Genomic DNA, 20,793 nt, shown 5'->3' with positions numbered 1-20,793 from the left:
GCACTGGTGCAGTTCTTCAAGGAAGTGACACAGAAAATTAGTCACAGACCACTCTTCAACCAGTCTCCCACTGGTTTACCAGACTTAGAACAATGAATGTTATTTTAATTTAAATGGATTTTTACAAGTGTTTTTGGGGAAGTGTTTGTGCGGCAATTGTATTCATTTTCTCTGAGAAACAAGCAACATTAGTCATTCTATATAAAATCCAATATGTTGTTATCAAACATTGCATCAAGAATAGGCAAACTCTGCAGCGAGTAGCAGATAGACCCATCTCACTGATATTTGCAAGTAAATACCTGTTTACTTCAAAGCGTTGTTATTAACGTTTTCAACAGCAGTGCTTTTGTTAGTGTTAAAATTTAGATGGGGTATCCAAAGTGTCATGCAACTTATTGACAGTGACAGCACCAGCCCAAAGTTTTAACTCATTAATTTCAAATTGTCTGAAGATTGCAGGGACTGCTTAAATACAAGTAAAATATTTGCTGGTAAACCATACTGACTAGGCATGTCCCAAGGTCTTATTCCTGGTCTTCGAGTTAAATGATCTCCGGCAAGACAAATCACAGGGAAAGAGGGAAAAAGCGGTAAGGGTCCTCACCTCCAGTTTGCTGTACAGTAAATCCTACCAGGCTTTACCTGAATGGATGCTGAATAAGAGAGCAGTCAGGTTTAGCTGTGACTTCCCCCATGAAAGAGCCTACTGACATTTACAGCTCAGGCTCAAGTGAATTATGGTCACGTAGACAATAACCATGGCTGGATGGGATAACATGCGCACTTGTATAGGTTTTTATAAGCCATGAGCTGACAGAATAACTTTTGTATCAACTGAAGGGGACATTTACTACTCACCTAGTTGCTGTAAAAGTCAAGGGTGCAATGTTTACATTTAATGATTTAAAACTGGAGTTTGATAAATTTGACTCTACACTTTCCAACCAGTTTCAGTGTTCCCTGTCAAGAATCATTATTCAGTGCAAAATCAAATCAAATACATGCACAGCTCTCATAATGTTCTATTTTAATTAGTTACAATATGTCTACCTACATGACTGAGTCTCAACATTTCATTTCAACACAAACTAATTAAACGTGTGCCTGAGTCAACAGGAATCTCCTCTAATTGTCTCTGAAAGATAGTATTCAAATAAGTTGTTACAAAGTGGGGATGGATTGGGAGTTGTCTGCAGCATTCTCAGGCAGCAGTGATTTTTATTGATGGAGTTAGTGATTGTAGCTAATTCCCTATGAAGCCTGTCAGGTATTCAGCAGTTGTAAATGGATAAGAAAAAGTGCTCAAAATACACCACTCTCCCCCCTGCTGCTAAGTGTAAGTTTATGAAAGCCAGCAATCCTGTGCCAAGCACCACCTAGTTACAATACTTGACATGGAACAGAGTTAGAAATTTTAATTAATTCTGCATTTACCTCTTTCTTTAACAAGTGAAACACAACTTCGAATTAACATTAACCCATTGGTTTTCATTAACCCATTGGTGATTGGTTTTCAGCTCATCTGTTGACACCAAAAACATTACACCAATAAAGATTATCCAAAGTAAGGAATAACATAATGTAATATTAACCCTCCTTTAATATTAACCCTCCTTTAATATTAACCCTCCTGAAATAAACGGTGTGAACATACAATTTTAAAGCAGAAATCCAATCTATTTTGACAAATCCAGCCTGAGCAAACCTCTTCTGAACAATGAGCATTATGACTCCTTGACTCCGATGAAGGTTATTTTGGATATTTTGTCAAAGACCCTGTTGTTTTATGTGACTTATGATGGAGGGTCTCTGTGGGTTAGCACACTTCATGCCTTTGTAGACAAACATAACCATACTGAAGGAATGTGTTCCTTTCTATTGAGCTTCAGTGTCCTAACTAAATGTTATAGGGTAATTAAATTTGGGCAGTCTGAATCCAATGTGTTGTTATCAAACATTGCATTAAGAATAGGCAAACTCTGCAGTGAGTAGCAGATACACCTATCTCACTGATACCTGCAAATAAATACTTGTTTTCTCAAAAGCCTTCACGAAAAACACTGATCCCTCCACTTCTCCAGCTCCCTCCAATCTTCAAATCAACTCTTTGATGAACCTTTCAGGGTATGCTCTCGCTCAATATTTCCTCTTTTATCTCAGTGTTGTAAACTAAACTTAGTTGAAACCACCTCAGATATTTTTCCATGCTATGCTACTATATGAACCCAAATGACTTTTGTCATAATAAATCAGCACTCAATTTGCAAGGAACTCAGGAAATGTATAAGGAACGCTGGTGTGGATTATCGTAAGATACTATGCATCAATACAGTATGAGGCATTCTTCTGAAGCTGTGATTAAATAATAAGCGGCAAAGCAGAGAAAATTTGACATTATCACACAATGTGGTATCTTTTGGTGATGCTTGATGCTGACATAGTGCAACAATATGGAAATGTCCTAATATTGAAATCTTTCACATTTAGCACATGTAAAAGTATATTGTATGTTATATATTAGTTCATATTGGGATTGTCGAGCACATGAAACAAAATTAGGAATAATAAATGTGTTCTTGGTAGAATATGCCGCAACATTGGGTTATAGTCCAACAGATTTATTTGGAAGCACCAATATGGAAATGTCCTAATATTGAAATCTTTCACATTTAGCACATGTAAAAGTATATTGTATGTTATATATTAGTTCATATTGGGACTGTCGAGCACATGAAACAAAATTAGGAATAATAAATGTGTTCTTGGTAGAATATGCCACAGCACTGGGTTATAGTCCAACAGATTTATTTGGAAGCACTAGCTTTCGGAGCGCAGTTCCTTCATCAGGTGGTTGTGGAGGTTAAGATCATGCTCACAGAATTTACATCCAAAAGAGTTCAGTGTCATGGAGATGTGATACAGTAATCAATCTTAGATTAAAACATACTGACACACCCACGCAGATCCTCCCACACACACATACAAGCCCCGCACTCACACCAACATATGCACCCTCTCACACATACCCAATCACACTCATACACACACTCTATCATGTGCACTCACACCCGCTTGCACACACTCACATGCACACTCAATCTGTCCCTCCTACATACACACACACATGTAAGCTTATGGGGTGAATTTGTTTTCGCAGAATTACATTTTATTTGATCAAAGACTGCATCAGTCCATGTAAAACAATCAAGAGGGCTTGTCAGTCTGACATAGCACTGGAACACAGACAGACTTCACACCAATTGTTTAAAAAGTTGAGCTAATTTGAGAATGTAATTTAAAAGAAGTTCTGGGATTTACACATCAAAGAACAAAAACCAGCATATCCTATTCTAAAAGATGAAAGTTTTAATCTAAGATTGTTAACTGTACCACATCTCCATAACATGGACTCAGTTGGCTGTAAATTCTGTGAGCATGATCTTAATCTCCACAGCTACCTGATGAAGGAGTGGCGCTTCGAAAGCTAGTGCTTCCAAATAAACCTATTGGTCTATAACCTGGTGTTATGTGATTTTTAACTTTGTCCACCCCAGTTCAACACCGACACCTCTAAGTCTTGGTAGAATAAGGAAGTGCTTGTTGTTTTTGTCTTATTTTCTACAAGGCATGAGTGGATGCCACTTCCTTACACAAAAGACTGATCACCAAGGCTTAGTTTTTTTTAAATCGACTTGTAGAATAGACAGGGGTCTGAACCACGAGGTCAAATAATCGGTGGGTTCTTGTACATACATTGTTGAGCTTGAGCTTGCTCTTATCCTGTTTCTGTAAGTGTCCTGACAGGTGGTACAAGACAGCCCTGCTTCTTCTTCTGTTGGCGTTGAAACCAGGTGGCCTGGTGTTTTGGTAGATTTCCACATCATCTGCAGTTGGGGTGACAAGATGAAAACATTGGCATTAGTTGAAAATGATAGAAGCATATGGAGAAATGTTGACAGAATCGCATGGACAAGGAGTGACAACTGGGAGCAACAAATATTATTGGGCCCAGAACTTGACTAGAGAGTTGATATTGAGCTATGCATTAAGGATTGGGAATGGGGCTTGAAGCCACACACTATTCTGATTTAGTGAGAGCTGATACACTAAGATTTGAGTTTGTTCCCCTGTAGTTATTTACAGAAAAATGCCATTATGATATCTGTGCTGAAGTGGAACCACTGCTGTAATGCAGATATTTGGATACACTTGAAGTCCTCTAAATGCAGTGTAACAATCACCAGCTAACTTCTTTTTTGCTGATGAGGGATAAATATTGGTCAGGAAAGAACTGTCTTCAAATAATGTCAGGAATCCTTTGCATCCATCTGACAGGGTCTCCTTTTAATACCTCACCTGTGTACATGGATCTTGGTGTCCATGTACACAGATCTTTGAAAGTTGCCATCCAGGTAAATAGTACGGTGAAGAAGGCATATGGCGTACTGGCTTTTATTGGTAGAGGAATTGAGTTCCGGAGTCCAGAGGTCATGTTGCAGTTGTATAAGACTCTGGTGCGGCCGCATCTGGAGTATTGTGTGCAGTTTCAGCTATTATGAGGGGGCATAGCTTTAAATTAAGGGGGGGGGGGTAGGTATAGGACAGATGGTACGGGTATGTTCTTTACTCAGCGAGTCGTGAGTTCGTGGAATGCCCTGCCAGTAGCAGTGGTGGACTCTCCCTCATTATGGGCATTTAAGCGGGCATTGGATAGGCATATGGAGGATAGTGGGCGAGTGTAGGTTAGGTGGACTTGGATCGGCGCAACATCGAGGACCAAAGGGCCTGTACTGCTCTGTATTCTTCTATGTTCTATGTTCTATGAAACAGTACAGCACTCCCCAGCACAACACTGAGACGTCAGCCTATATTTTTGTGTTTAAAGGCATTAGTTGGACTTGAATCCAGAATTTTCTAACATAAAGGTGAGATATCCACCAACTACATCACAGCTGATAGGATGATATATACATCTTTCACAATGTGTCCAATCATTATTCACTCAAAGGATGGGCATTAAATCTCACCAAATATTTCATTGGTGGATCTGGAAAAAAAATAGTTTAAGATTCAATCAAGATGTTATTTTAATGCTTTGATCAGTGCATCAATCATTATATCCAATTGATGCTGAGATGTATTTACGCCTTCTAAAAAAGTCAATTTATAAACAAACTTTGAGACACTGATCTATTTGTCTTGGATCTGAGCAAATTTATCTATTTGCCTAAAATTGCTGGTTTACAACACCATGTGCCAATATTTAATGAAGATGGTTTGGATCCATTGCAGCAATGGGGAGAAAAGGTATGGGCACTGGGATCACTAGAATTTTTGAAAGGTATGAACTATCTGGAATTTGTTGAGTGAATGAAACAGTGGGATTGTGCCTTCCATCAGGTATTATGATCTAGTGGCCCAAATTGTTATGGGTAAAGCCCATTTGAGGTTAGTACCAGATCCCTGGGTAACTTCCCTTGGCTTAGAATTGTAGTTTTTAAAAAGCTAATTGTTAACTCCAAATATATAGACAAGTCCAAACTTGCAGGAAATGATATTAGAATACATTATTTTATATACCAAATACTAAATACATTATACATATTACAAATCTCTCAGTTACAGAGGGAAGAAACAAAGTTGAAGGTGGAGGACTCTGGTTGATGTGAAAAGGTACTGCAGAGGAGGCTACTAAATAAGATAAGAGCTCATGATGTTAGGGCCAAGGTACTGGCATGAATAGAGGTTTGGCTGATAGAATGACAGTAGGAATAATGGGCTATTTTTCAGCAAAACAGCCAATGACTAGTGGAATTCTGCAGGGGTCAGTGCTCAGACAACAACTTTTCACATTATACACATTAGTGATCTGAACACTAAGTTGCTAAGTTTGCAGATGATAAAGATAGTTGAAGGGACAGATATTGCTGGGGAAGTTGCAAAGGACTTGGACAGGCTAGGAGAGTGGGCAAAGAAGTGACAAGTGGAATACAATGTGCGAAAGTGTGAGGTCATGCACTTTGGTAGGAAGAATAGAGGTATAGACTATTTTCTAAACAGGGAAAGGCTTTGGAAATCTGAAACACAAAGAGGAGCCCTAGTTCAGGATTCTCTTCAGTTTAGCGTGTACATTCAGTTCATAAGGCAAATGCATTGTCAGCATTAATTTCAAGAGGGCTACAATATTGAAACATTGTGAACAGTTTTGGGTCCGTACCTAAGGAAGGATGTTGGAGGGGGTTTAAACGAAGTTTACAAAAATGATCGTGGGAATGAAAGGCTTTCATATAAGGAGTAGTTGATGACTCTGTGTCTATGCTTGATGGAGTTTAGAAGGAGTGGGGAGCTCACATTGAAACTTACAGAATAATGAGAGGCCTGGATAGAGTGGACGGGGAGAAGGTGTTTTCACTAGCAGGAGAGACTAAGATGTGAGGGGACAGCTTCGGAGTGAAAGCATGATCCTTTCGAACTGAGATGAACAGTAACTTCTTCAGCCAGAGGGTGGTGAATCTGTGGAACTCAGTGCCACAGAAAACTGTGGAGTCCAGCCGTTGAGAGTATTTAAGATGGGGTTAGATAGGTTCTTGATTGGTATGGGGAGAAAGCAGGATAATGGGGTTGAGAAACCTATCAGCCATGATCAAATGGCGAAGAAGACTCAATGGGCTGAATGATCACATTCTGCTTCTGTACCTTATACTCTTAGATCTAGGATAGTTTGGGGAGAAACTGAAATCAGAACTAAGACAGAACAGCCACTCTGCAGCAGTTCTGGGAGAGAATAACGATTATAGGACTTAACAAATGTTGAAGGGAAGGACTCATCTTGGAAGAGGACACAAAGCTGAGGAACAATGTTGATTAAAGAAAATTGACGCTTTTTTCCCCCAAGAAGTGAGATTAAATTGCAGTAGCTAATGGAGAGTATACAATGACTCTGGGGTGTAATTGGTCTACATGAAATCTGTAACTACAGACCAATCAACAATATTACAAGTTGACTGTGTACTGTGTAGATACATATTATTAAACATATACATTTAATAATAATAATGCAGTGTTATTCTACAGTAAAGTTGCAGGTGAATTATCTATAACTAGTGAAATAACTAATTCTTATTACGCTAAGTGAATAAATAAACCTGTATTGCTAACGTAAAGTAAAATATGGTAAATGCTGAAATAAGGACAGAAATTTCCAGGAGAGCAGCACCAACGTTAACATTTTAGGTCAATGACCATTTTTCAGAACTGGAAGAAGTTAGAGATTTAATAGATTTGAAACAAATCAAGGGTCAGGGAAAGGGGTAAATAAGGAAAATCTGTAATCGGATGAAAGATAGAAGAGAAGAGATGACCAAGGGAATGATCAAGCAACGCCAAAGAAAATGCTAATGGGATAAGTAAAAAATCAAAAAGAAGTGCAAATGGTGATGTAGTTCCTAATAAGGATGATGTATGACCTGGTGAGCAACATGCAGTTTGGCATGCTCCCCTTATCTGCTGCACTTGTCCTTCTAAGTGGTCGTGGTCATGGACTTGAAGGCTACTGTCAATGGAACCAAGGTGAATTGTTGCAGTCTATCCTTTTTTTGGTGTGCCAGTCAAACACGCTTTGTCCAGGATGGTGTCAAGCTTCTCGATTGTTGTTGGAGCTGCACCATCTAGGCAAAAGGGAAGTGTTCCATCACATTCCTGATTTGTATACAGTTGGCAGGCTTTAAAGGGTCAGGAGGTGAGTTACTTACTGCAGATTTCCCAGCCTCTGATTCTGCTTTTGTAGCCACTACATGTGGTCAGGTGACCCATGACCTCTAGGATTTTTACAGAAGTGCTGATATATTTTCACAAGCATGGATAAAAACTTGAAATGAGGAAGCCAAGTTTAAAACTAGCTGGACTCTGCAATTTCGAAACTGCAGAGCTGGAACAAATAGTATTTATGCAGCCAGGCTTGGGACAATGAATTTTTCATTGAAACCAGACAGATCTGGAACTGCCTGACCAGGTGCTAATAGTCCCATTGTTTCAGAATGAACTGTTGCTACCATCTCCTGTGACTCTGCTAAGTAAGAAGAACACTCCACAGACCTGGCACACAGCTCAGTATAAGTCCAGAGGCATAGAGTGGCAAGGGCAGCACTTGACAGGTAAAGGTTCAAAATCCTGTTCTCTGACCTTCAAATATGGAAGGTAGTCACCTTATTGGATCTTCTGTCCCCTGCTTGAGGCTAATATTGGATACAGGCCACAGAATGTTTGAGGAGGACATGATGAGGGGGATAAAAAGGGGCAACCTGGAAACCGAACGCACTCTGCATTTGCACCTTCTTCAACAGTGTCTTCAGGGAGCAACTTTGATGAGCAGTTGAGCTGCACAGCATCTTCAGCTCCTTGTATCTCGTGGTGAGCATCATCAGGCTTATCAGACCCACAGAGACTACCTCGGTGAGATGACCCAAAGACCAGAGCCAGCCCTAAATTTGATGGGAAGCCCAAATTGATGACCACAGATCCCGTGACATTAACTAACCCTCAAGATAGAGGAAAGCCTATCCCAACCTTATTGAATGGGTATTCCCGGTCTTTTCAGACGAACATTCAAAAACAATTGTAAGACTATGGATAGGGTGCAGTGAATCCTCAGAAGTGGATGCCAAAAGTAAAGCACTAGTGAAGATTTGAGACTATTTACTTGGTGAGTTAAGGCTGTTTACTGAAGAGTCCTGTGAAGGGATTGGTAGAGTTGCCAGGGTCTGATAAATATTTTTTATATTTGATAAAGCTGTGTTAGATGAACTCTTGTCCTCTTTGTGTATCAAAATGTGCCTGAGTTAAAAAGGGTTATTGCAAACTGATCAAGATTAGTCAGGGTACATTCACACACCTTTCACTTTACAACAAGTACTTATATGGCAACTTTGTTCATAGTAAGCAAATTTTGAAACCCCCACCTGCTTACTAACAGAATAGAACTTCAAGATTCCACAGTTTTGAACAAACAAAATAAACCTTATTACACAATCTTAGGAAAGTAATCAATCTATTATATGTACAACTTGTACTCTAACATCCAAATTTAACAAGAGGAAAATATGGATTAATGAATGACAAACTGTGGTTGAAAACACTACAGTTCATATCAAAGTGCTGCTCAGTCCAGACAGATTCCTTGGATTCCACAACAACCCAGTCAGACATCAGACAGTCACCAGTGACAATATTGAGGGACAATTTACACAAGATTAGCTGTTGACCTTCAGGAGTTCAATTAGCTCACAATTTGAGGTTATATCAATTGCTGAGGTCCATTTCTGAATTCACAGAGAGAGACTGCACCCCTCTAGTTTTTACAGCAGTGGGGAAATGAACTGGCTTCATTCATCATCCAGTGTTCAGATGTATGGGCTTGGGGTTTATGGTGAGGAAAGAAGTGTTGAACGGTAGCTTTGACCCTTCTCCCCAGCTTTTGGCCAGGTGTCCCTGTACTCTTCACCAGGTACTCCCACTACCGAGTCATTCACCTGGTTCTGGCACTGGGCATCTCTACTGTAATTGAAGCTGATTAAGTAAGGGTGGCTGATAGAGGGCAGCTGCAGCCCTTTGGTCAAGGATACCAAAGTAAGCTACAATCAGTGTGTTTGCTCAATATTTCAGGCCCAAAATTAATTCTGAGCAAGTGAGGACTGCTGGTATGAATTGTTTCTCATATGGTATTTGCAAGTAAAGACTGATTAAAGACTGGTAAATGCAGATAGAGGCCATTATTGGTACCAAATTCACAGCAAGATGGCATCGGATACGGTTGGGTCCTTGCAAGTTCCTGCGTGCAGATCTAAGTTTCCTATTTCCTACAATCATTCTACACTCTTTAAACTTAATAGCATGCTTTGAAAAATTACTAATAGCTTTGTTTTTGCTGCTGTTTACCTATTACTTACTATCTATGCTACTTAATTATGTGCTCTGCCTGTGTTGCTCACAAGATAAAGCTTTTCACTGTGCCTCGGTACATGTGACAATAAATTCAATTCAATCAATTATTTCTAATGAGTTAAATCTCATTAAAATCCTCATTTCCTGCATGTGGGATATCAAATTTTCACTTTGGAAGATCTAGCCTTTGAATTTCCTTAAAAGTGGCAACAATTCTGGCTTGCCTCAATGACAAAATCATATCCTGGTAGTTTAATGTCTTCTCATGAGATGGTGTTGCTGAGGTTTTACTTATTCCAATATTGATTTGACATTCTCTTGATGTTTGAACTCATTTGAGTGACCTCTTAAAAATTGCACAGTATGCTCTGCCCCTTGTTGCTCGGCAGAAACAAGTATTTCAAGCACTGGAGATTCTTGCGTTTTGCATTAATAATCCTTTCGTTTACAAAGCACCAATACAGGGGAACAAAGCTGATGCTTATCACAATTCAGGTCAGACAATTCCTCCTTGAACACCTGAGGCTTCTGCTGAGAGTGTATTTGCCCCTCCTCCTCCTCCCCATCCAGGTACCTACTTTGTGTTGCCTCTGCTCATTCTTCCCGGGGAGGTCTAGATTAAACTACCTCACCCACTTTTTGGAAGCAAGTGGTTTCTAGTTGAACTCTTAAATTCATGACAAGGTTCCACAGAATGTTCCACCTCATTCCTGCAATCTCCCTTATGACAGCATCGATTTTAAGCAACTCAGGGAATCATGAAACACATTCCTAGTCACAGCAAAAACACATAGGAATCAATCAGCAACTAACCTCGAGGTAACAAAGGCATGAATGAGGATGTCAGCAGCAGGGAAATTGGGGCCGAGGGAGGTTGAGCAATGTTAGTGAGGTGGAAATAAGCAGTACGAGTGATGGCACAAGCATGAGTTCAAAAGCTCTGCTCAATTTAATTTGACCCCAAGCTATGTCACCAATAAATCAGCTGCCAATGTTAGTTACCGACACAAAAAAATACACTGCATACCAGTGTTGACACTTCCAGTGGTCTGCATTTCTCTTGGTCAACAGCTTGTCATTTAGCTGTGTTGGGGGCTGAAAATGTGTTGCTGGAAAAGCGCAGCAGGTCAGGCAGCATCCAAGGAGCAGGAGAATCGACGTTTCGGGCATGAGCCCTTCTTCAGCCCTGAAGAAGGGCTCATGCCCGAAACGTCGATTCTCCTTCTTCCTTGGATGCTGCCTGACCTGCTGCGCTTTTCCAGCAACACATTTTCAGCTCTGATGTCCAGCATCTGCAGCCCTCACTTTCTCCATTAAGCTGTGTTGGATCAATGATTAATTTTAGGAATTCATCAACTGCGTTAATCTTGAAAGAGAGGAAATTTTAGCTCAGAAAGACATTTCACTGAAATAAAAGGACTGCGTTAAAAAAAAGGCTACCAATCTGCAGCACCATGGAAGCCACACTCTAATGCATGGAGTGCATTGTCTGTGAAGATCCCCAGAGATGTTAAACATGGAGATTGGCAAACAGCTTGTTTAATCAGAAATGGAGATGAAAAGTACTGTACATGAAACAATGGTCAAGAAGCTCTGCAGTCACCTACTAATTAAGCTACCTTTTGGACTGTATAATACGTTTTTGAGCCTCTGATGGCAGGTAGAGAAAAACCACGTGACCAGTCAAGCTTTGTGCACTGACAGAGGCTTCAGTGGCAGAATGGACTCTCATGCTGACTGAGTCTCAAACAGCATTCACTGAACTGTGAACTGTGTTTACATCTCTGTAAGCTGACAGCAGAGAATTCTACAGGACAAGTCTTTGCATTTTGATAGCAAGGTCTTCGGATGAAATGAAGAACATTGCAGCTACATTTTGAAACATGATCTTATGGGAGATCTAAACCCTTGCAAAAACTAAAGTCAGACCAGAATACCAGCCATAAACTGTGAACTTGTTGTTTATTTTTTGAGACTATTTGCTTCATCTATCTGCTTCCTTTTAATCAGTAATAGTGGACATGGATTTCAATTACACGTGTTGCATTTTGGGATTTATATTAAGTGTATAAATTTTTTACCCAGGTAAGTTTCAGAACTTGACCTCTTAGATTGTTAAAAAGTCAAGAAAACCTGTCAGACTTATCCATTACAGCCAGCAAATAAACACTTAGGTACATTCACCAGATTGGCAAGTCTGTCTTTTACATTTCCAATTGCCTGTTATTATCAAACGAAGAGGAAAAGAACAGGAAAATAACATGGGTTGTGACAAGCTCCAACACCCCTACCAGTATGGTTGTGGCATAGCTCATGATGGAAATATGTGCATGGGTGCCATTTCGGAACCAAACCATGGCTTTGAAATACTGGGTCTTAAGGAATTGGTCACAACCAAAAAAACTTCACTAAAATCTGATCAAGTCCTTTTCAGTTTAGAGTTTTTAAAAATTACGATTGCAGAAAGTACATTTAGACTGATCAAGATTAAAGTATTTGCTGGGCTAGCCTGAAAAGTCTTTCCTTTCAATTACCAAATAGTAAGATAGAAGAGCTTTGAATCCTGGATGGACTGCAGTATGAATTACATGCTAATCCAACATTGCATTGGACTTACTCAGTTGCTTTAGATTATGCATTGCAATTGGAATGTTACACTGAAGTCTCTGAGAGGATGGTTTGATCATTAGTAGTCATTGCACATTTTAGTTGCACTGAAAAAATTATTCCATTTTCCCCGCAAAGCAGATTTGAGTAAATAAATATTAAAATTCTCATTAAGTATAGGGGCCTGAACATTTCGAATAATTGACCAATTTATCAAATATCAGCTGCTCCTTTCTGCAATAGCTCGTGTCTAATGCAGTGCTTGTTTTACTATAAATAGCTCACACAACTAAACTGGGAAGCCTCATCGGGGCAACAGCAGCATGTACACTAGCACAATAATTAGAGACTTATTTTGAGATGTTGATTCACAATTCAATCTAATACAACTTCTAATGGAGCGACTGAAGAAGAAATCTCTCAACATCTGTGACTAGTAGGTGAAGAGCAGGATTTGGAAGACCCCATGCTCCGAACAGCAGATTTGAAATTGATTGCACACTATCACATTCATTACTGTTGACATTGTGGCACCAGAGTTGATTGAAATTTGAAAAGGACATTTATTCATTGGAAAAAAAATGCAAAAGCAGTTGGAAATGCACAGCAGGCTTGTCAACTTCTGAAACTCTCAGCTGGAGTCCCTACTCCTTTGGATGGACTCTACTGGAAACGCTACGATAAGACCATGAGACATAGGAGTGGAAGTCAGGCCATTCAACTCATCAAGTCCACTCTGCCATTCAAAGATGGCTGATGGGCATTTCAATGCCACTTACCCGCACTCTCCCTGTATCCCCTAATAGAAGAATCTACTTGAGGTGTCTGGGCGAACCATCAGCTAGACAGAGATGGTGATGGACTCCTGCTGCTTCTTGCAAGGAAGGTAAAGCAATGAGAAAGCCACCATCCAAGACCCCTGGACCAAGGTCCTGCCTGGCAGTGACAGCTGTTGGCCAATCAAAGCCCAGCACTGTCTTGAAAATTCAGAGTAATGGCAAGGCATCTGGAGACAGTTGGTTTCTCAGGTTTGGTGTCATTTAGAGAGGGGCCAAAGGGTGTTGATATTAACATCAAATAGGGATATCTCACTGGACACCTTTCTGCAGGTTGTTCAGGTACTTAGTGTTTTTGACATGCAGGTGTTCCCACACACACATACCTTCCCTCTCTCTGTCATGTGTGCACATACTCCCTGGTTCAGAGACACTCTCACAGATGAGGCAGAGTGTAGTATATCAAAATTTTATGATGATACAAAGTAGAGGTAAGAGGGCATGTTGTATTGAGGATATAATGGACTGCAAGAGGACGTAGATAGGCTTAGTGAATGAATGGATGGGCAGAAACTTGGCAGATGGAGTATAATGTAGGAAAGTGTGAGGTCATGCACTTTGGTAAAAAAAAGACAAAAGACCATCAGTTAAATGGAGAGACAGAGACTCCAAAATAGTGCAGTGTGGAGGGATGAGTGTTCTTGTGCATGAAGCAAAAAATGTTAGCATGCAGGTACAACACAAAATTAAGAAGGCAAATAGAATTTTGGCCTTTATTGCTGGGGTAGAGGGGCTAGTGTTTTAAAAAACAGAAGTCATCTTACAAGTATAAAGGGTGTTGGTGGGACAATGAATGACCTGGACTACTGTCTAAAACATTTGTCCCTGTATTTAAGAAAGAGTCAGCGGGCATTGGAGACTGTTCAAAAGTGATAAACAAGTCTGATTCCTGGGATGAAGGGGTTGATATTTCAAAAGTGGCAGAACAGGTTATGTCTTTATTCATTAGAGATTAGAAGAATGAGGCATGATCTTACTGAAATATATAAAACTCCGAGGGGGCTTGGCAAGGTAGATGTTTGGTAAGATATTTCCAGTTGGGGAATCTTGAACTTGGGGAGATAATTACAGAAGGAGACATGTTTTTACATCTGACATGCAAAGGACTTGCCTCTCGCAGAGAGTAATGAATGTCTAGAGTTCCAGAGAATTGTAGAGACAAGATCACTGAATTTTGTGTTGTACCTGCATGCTAACATTTTTTGAAGAGATAGATTTTTGAAACCTTGAGGAGTTGAGAGCTATGTAGAGCTGGCGTGAAAAAGGAATTGAGGTCTATGACAGATCAGCTATGGTCTTATAAAATGACGTGGTACGTTTGAGTGCCTGAAAGATCTACTTCTGCTCCTAATCCTTATGTTATTACGCTCTTATGAAAGTTGTTTTGGAGAAATTACTGTGATTGAAGGTTCATCATTCCTGGGACCTGACATTCTAAATCCCAGGCTTTTGGAAGTTAATGGATGCATTGGTGATCATCTTCCGAAGTTCTATAGATTCTGGTATGTCTCCTGCAGACTGGAAGATGGCAAATGTTACCCCACTATTTAAGAGGGGAGCAAGGCAAAAAAGACACCAGGGAACTATGGACCAGTTAGTAGTACATCAGTAGTGGGGAAAATGTGTGTATCTGTTATAAAAGATATGACACATATAATAATGATCTGGTTGGGCATAATCAGCAAGGATTGGCAAGTGGTAAATTGCGTTTGACAAACATGTTGGAGTTCTTGAGCACGCTACTCACAGAATTGTTAAAGTGAAGGTGGAATATGTGGCATTCTTGGAATTTCAGAAGACTATTGATAAAGTCCCTCATGGGAGATTGGCTGGCAAACTTAAAGCACATGGGATAGGAATTAATGTTCTGGCATGGATTAAGGATTGGCAAATGGGCAGAAAATTGAGAGTACTCATACACGCGACAGATGTGTTCCTCTGCAATCTCGTGCTATAGAAGATTGTGCTATGAAAACCGTTATAGAAGATCACACTGTAGAAGATCACTAATAGAAAATCACTATAGAAGAAAGTTTGCATTATTCAAACAGTGTCCACAATTCATCAATCGTGTTATAGCCGATTCACGCTGACAAAATGTGCTTTATAGCAGAACGACATGTGAGAGTAAACAGATCATTCTTATGATGATGGGCTGTGACTACTGGGTACTGCAAAGATCAATGCTTGAGCCTCAACTGCTCCCGGTAGGATTTACATGAAGACACCAAATGTAATATTTCCAAATTTCTAAATGATGCAAAACTAGGTGAGAATGTGTGCTGCGAGGAAGATACAAAGTGGCTTCAAGAGATAGGGGTTGGCTTGAACATGCAAATGGAGAAAATGTGGAGAACTGAAAAGTTTTCTCGTAAATGATAAGGTGTCAGAAAGTGTAGATGTGGATGTAGATGTTCTCATCAGTGAGTCATTGAAGGCTGCAGCAAGCAATTATGGAGGTTGTTGCTAAGGTAGTCTGTATCACAAAGTATTTGAGAACAGAAGTAGCAAAATTTTACTTCAATCATATAAACCTTGGTTGCACTGTACTTGAGTACTATGTGCAGTTTTGTTTCCCTATCTTAGGATGGATATTATTGTCATAATTTTAACTAAACATCTTTAGACTTGTTCCTGAGATGACAGGACTGTCCTACAAAGAAAAATCAAGGAAATTTGTCATATACTTTCTCGAGTTCTGAGAATGAGAATTGATCTCAATAAAACCTGCAAAATATTTACAGGAATACAAAGTGTAGATGAAGGTAAGATGTTTTCCTTGGTTAGGGAGTCTAAAACCAGGGACACCCTATTTGAAGATCTGGAGCATGCCATTTAGGATTAAGATGAGGAGAAATCTTTCTACTCAGAGGGTAGTGAATCTTTGTAATGCTCTCCCCCAAAGAGTTGGGGAAGTTCACTCATTGAGTATTTTTGATGTAGAATCATAGAGATGTACAGTATGGAAATAGACCCCTCGGTCCAACCTGCCCATACTAACCAGATATTCAAAATTAATCTAGTCCCATTTGACCAACACCTCTACAAACTGTTCATATTCAAATACCCATCTAGATGCTTTTTAAATGTTGTAATTTTACCGGCCTCCACCACTTCCTCTGGCAGCTCATTTCATACACGTAGCACCCTCTGTATGAAAAGGTTGCTCCTTAGGTCCCGTTTAGATCTTTCCCTTCTCATCTTAAACCTATGCCCTCTAGTTTTGGACTCCCTACCCTCATAAAAAGACCTTAGCTATTTACCCTATCCATGCCCCTCATGATTTTATAAACCTCTATAATGTCACCCCTCAGCATCTGATGCTCCAGGGAAAACAGCCCCAGCCTATTCAGCCTCTCTCTATAGTTCAAACCTTCCAATTTCAGCAACATCTATGTAAAGCTTTCTGTACCATTTCAAGTTTAACAATATCTTTCCTATAGCAGAGAGGCCAGAACTGAATGCAGTATTCCAAAAGTGGCCTAACCAAGGTCCTACACAGTAGCGACATGACCTCTCAACTCCTATACTCAATGCTCTGACCAATAAAGGAAAGCAAACCAAATGCTTTCTTCAATACCCTGTCCACCTATGACTCCAACTTCAAGGAAATATGAACCTCCATTCCAAGGTTTGTTTGTTCAGTAACATTCCCCAGGACCTTGCTGTTAAGTGTGTAAGTCCAGTCCTGCTTTGCTTTTCCAAAATGCAACACCTCACATTTATCTAAATTAAACTCCATTTGCCTCTCCTCGGCCCACTGGCCCATCTGATCAAGGTCACATTGTGCTCCGAGGTAATCTTCTTCGCTGTTCACTACACCACAAATTTTGGTGTCATCTGCAAACTTACTAACCATATTTCCTATATTCAGATCCAAAACATTTATATAAATGACAAAAAGCGGTGGACCCAGCACTGATACTTGCAATACACCACTGGTCACATTCCAAAAAAACAACCCTCCACCACCACCCTCTGCCTACTACCTTCAAGCTAATTTTGTATCCAAATGGCTAGCTCTCCCTGGATTGATTGTGGTCTAACCTTGCTAACTGTGCGGAACCTTGTTGAAAGCCTTGCTGAAAAGATCAAGAAATTTCTAAATAGCAATTAAGTAAAGGCAATTGGTGATAGTGTGGGCAAAAGGCATTGAAATAGATGATCAACCATGATTGTGTTAAATGATAGAGCAGGCTCAGCGGGTCCCTTCCTGTCCTTAGTAGCAACCAACCACCTTTCCAATTTTAAGCATTAACAATGAGGAATTTCAATTTTACTCGCACCATGAATTCAATCACAAATGTGACCCAAATGGTGTATTTTGTAACAAAGTCCAAAACATTAAATATGAGACAAAATATCAAAGCATATGTGCTAGGATTTGCTTGTCAGTTTCCCCAGACAGCAAGCTCCCTGGCAGTTGCTGAGTCCATACCAGCATCGCTGGATTAAGACCCTTGAGTGAACCTCAATTACCTACATAAGGGTCTGAATTTGTAACAGGTAAGTGAGGGTTCCCAACCAATCTAAATGCTTACCTGTTCTATCAAGCTTGAAACAGGACAAGGGGTACAAGTTCCATCCATTGTCTGTAAGGTCATGGAGAAAATGATCTTCAACCCAATTATGTAAGTGGGGGCTCAGAGTTGTTGTTTGTTGGTCAGGGATTATTGTAAGCAAACTGTCCCAGGAACTGAATTGAGTAATTTCTCTTAAGTGAAATGTGAGTAAAACACTGGCTCATCACAGTTACTGCCTGCTATTGTGAAGTTGCACATCAGTGCCTCACTTAATTGCTATTGTTTGATGCAGTTATTTTACTGCAGTTAGCTAACAAATTATTGACATGTTTTATTAGTCTATATTTCACTTGCAGCAAGGCTCGTTAAGCCATATACAGAACTTAATGAGCCAGAAACATTTTATTTTCCACTTAGCACAAGTATGAATGTCACAATCACAGACATGTTACAGGTTATTCAGAGCTTTATTTGAATTTTTGCTTCCAGTGCTGAACTGTGTGGGATGGGAATGTACAATGGATTAAGAAATAAACAAACAATTTTGTCAGTTAACCAATTCCACTAACTCTACAAATAGCATTTATAGCAAGTTTGAATTCCTTGGGTAATTTGAATTCCTTGAGTAATGCTTTAGACTGATAATAGACCACCAGTCTAAAGCATTAACTTTGCTTTTCTTTCTCCACAGATGCTGTTGAGATTTTATCTGGCATTTTCCATTTTTATTTCAAGTCAGCCCCTTTTGGCTGAAGTTAGGGTGAAGGTTGAGAAAATAACTCACATATGTATGCCCCAGACAAAGAAAACATATTGTGGTATTATCCGTGGTAAATTTTCACATAGATTTGTCAGTTGTTTCAGGATATCTAGAGTTTAAATTATCTCAACATTATCCAGGAGATTTGTTAGACATATTTTATAAAAGTCTATTCTTTAAACATGCAAAGTCTGAGAAAGAAGTTATATTCACTAAAGTTAAAGAACAGCTGTATGATTACAGTAAAGGTCTAAGTCAGGTGCAATTATAAAAGCTTCCATTTATGTATTAGGCAGTTCATTAGGCTTTAGAAGGTTGACAAAGGGGCCTTTCATACAGAACTGGAGTATAAATGTTAGTTATAGACCAATTTTTAATCAAACACAACGAGTTGTGGACAGTTATCCCTTGACCCTCCCCATTGCCATGACAATGGACTTTTGGTTACAAAAAACAGGTTTGGTGTTTTCTTGACAGAAATGTGGGACGACCTTTCATCCATTTCCTTCACACAACCCACCTGCCACCTGAAAACAGCTTTGTCAGTGCAAAGACTAAAACAAGCCTAGCTGAAAAGGTCCTGAAGTAATCTTTATCTCCACGTTTGAGCCCTCTGTGTTTTGTGGATGTGTAAGTGGAGTTTAATGGGCACACCCTCTCTCACTCCGACCAGGGAATAGATGGGGGGGGGGGCGGGGGTGATGGGATTTACTCAGGTAGGAAGGTATATACCTTCCACATTCTCCCGATTACATTACTGCAGGAAAAGTCCAGGTTAGCCTTCCTAATCCAATTGAGTACAAAAGTGGTGAAAGTTGGGGGCTTCCGGCTTCCGGGGGGGGGGGGGGGGGGGGGTGGGTGGAATCCACAAGAAACCAAAAGACATAGGAGTGGAAGTAAGGCCATTCAGCCCATCAAGTGCACTCTGCCATTTAATCATGGCTGATGGGCATTTCAACTCCACTTACCCGCACTCTCCCCATAACCTTTAATTCCTTGCGAGATCAAGAATTTGTCAATCTCTGCCTTGAAGACATTTAACATCCCAGCCTCCACTGCACACCATGGCAATGAATTCCACAGGCCCACCACTCTCTGGCTGAAGAAATGTCTCCCCATTTCCATTCTAAATTGACCCTGTGGCGATTTTCACCAGAATGTCCCGAGTCACTTCATCCAGATCATTAATAAATAAAGTGAATAGCTGCAGCCCCAACACTGAACCCTGCTGGACACCATTTATCACCAGCTGCCATTCTGAAAAAGAACCTTTTATCCTAACTCTCTGCCTTCTGTCAAACAGCCAATCCTCAATCCATGCCAGTAGCTCACATCGAACACCATGGGCCCTCACCTTACACAGCAGCGTCCCGTGGGGTACCTTATCAAAAGCCTTTTGGAAGTCGAGATAGATAACATCCAATGGGTTTCCCTGGTCTAACCTACTTGTTATGTCTTCAAAGAATTCTAACAGGTTTGTCAGGCATCAGCTTCCCTTACTAAATCCATGATAACTTTTTCTAATCCGACCCTACATATCCAAGAATTTAGAAATCTCATCCTTAACAACGGATTCTAGAATTTACCAACAACCGAGGTTAGGCTAATTTTCCTGCAATTTTCCACCTTTTGTCTTGATCCTTTCTTGAACAAGGGGGTTACAACAGCAATTTTCCAATCATCTGGGACCTTCCCTGACTCCAGTGACTTTGACAGATCACAACCAATGCCTCTGTTATTTCCTCAGCCACCTCCCTCAGAATTCTAGGACGTAGCTCAAAGGGGCCAGGAGATTTTTCAATTTTTAGACCTTTTAACTTTTCTCGCACTTTCTCTTTTGTAATGGCTACCATACTCAACTCTGCCCCCGACTCTACTTAATTGTTGGGATATTACTCATGTCTTTCACTGTGAAGACTGACACAAAATACTTATTAAGTTCTTCAGCTATTTCCTTATGTCCTATCACTAGCCTTCCAGCATCAATTTGGAGTGGCCCAATGTCTACTTTTCCCTCTTGTTTGTTTCTTCTGTATTGAAAGAAACCTTTACTATCATTTCTAATATTACTGGCTAGCCTACCTTCATATTTGATCCTCTCCTTCTTTGCTTCTCTCTTTGTTGT

The 20,793-nt window shown here is 40.1% G+C and overlaps 1 protein-coding gene across 3 annotated transcripts in view; it reads right to left on the bottom strand.

Moving 5' to 3' along the window:
* Window positions 1-20,793, bottom strand: part of kcnh3 (potassium voltage-gated channel, subfamily H (eag-related), member 3) — a 664,660-nt gene that overhangs the window by 272,764 nt on the left and 371,103 nt on the right. For all 3 annotated transcript variants that reach the window (XM_043692967.1, XM_043692968.1, XM_043692965.1), the window contains exon 4: window positions 3,757-3,887. In XM_043692967.1, the coding sequence (XP_043548902.1) occupies window positions 3,757-3,887 (131 nt within the window). The remainder of the gene's footprint in view (window positions 1-3,756; window positions 3,888-20,793) is intronic.

Source organism: Chiloscyllium plagiosum, chromosome 7 (genome assembly GCF_004010195.1).
Source record: "Chiloscyllium plagiosum isolate BGI_BamShark_2017 chromosome 7, ASM401019v2, whole genome shotgun sequence".
NCBI lineage: Eukaryota > Metazoa > Chordata > Chondrichthyes > Orectolobiformes > Hemiscylliidae > Chiloscyllium > Chiloscyllium plagiosum.
This window is presented reverse-complemented; position numbering and strand designations above follow the sequence as displayed.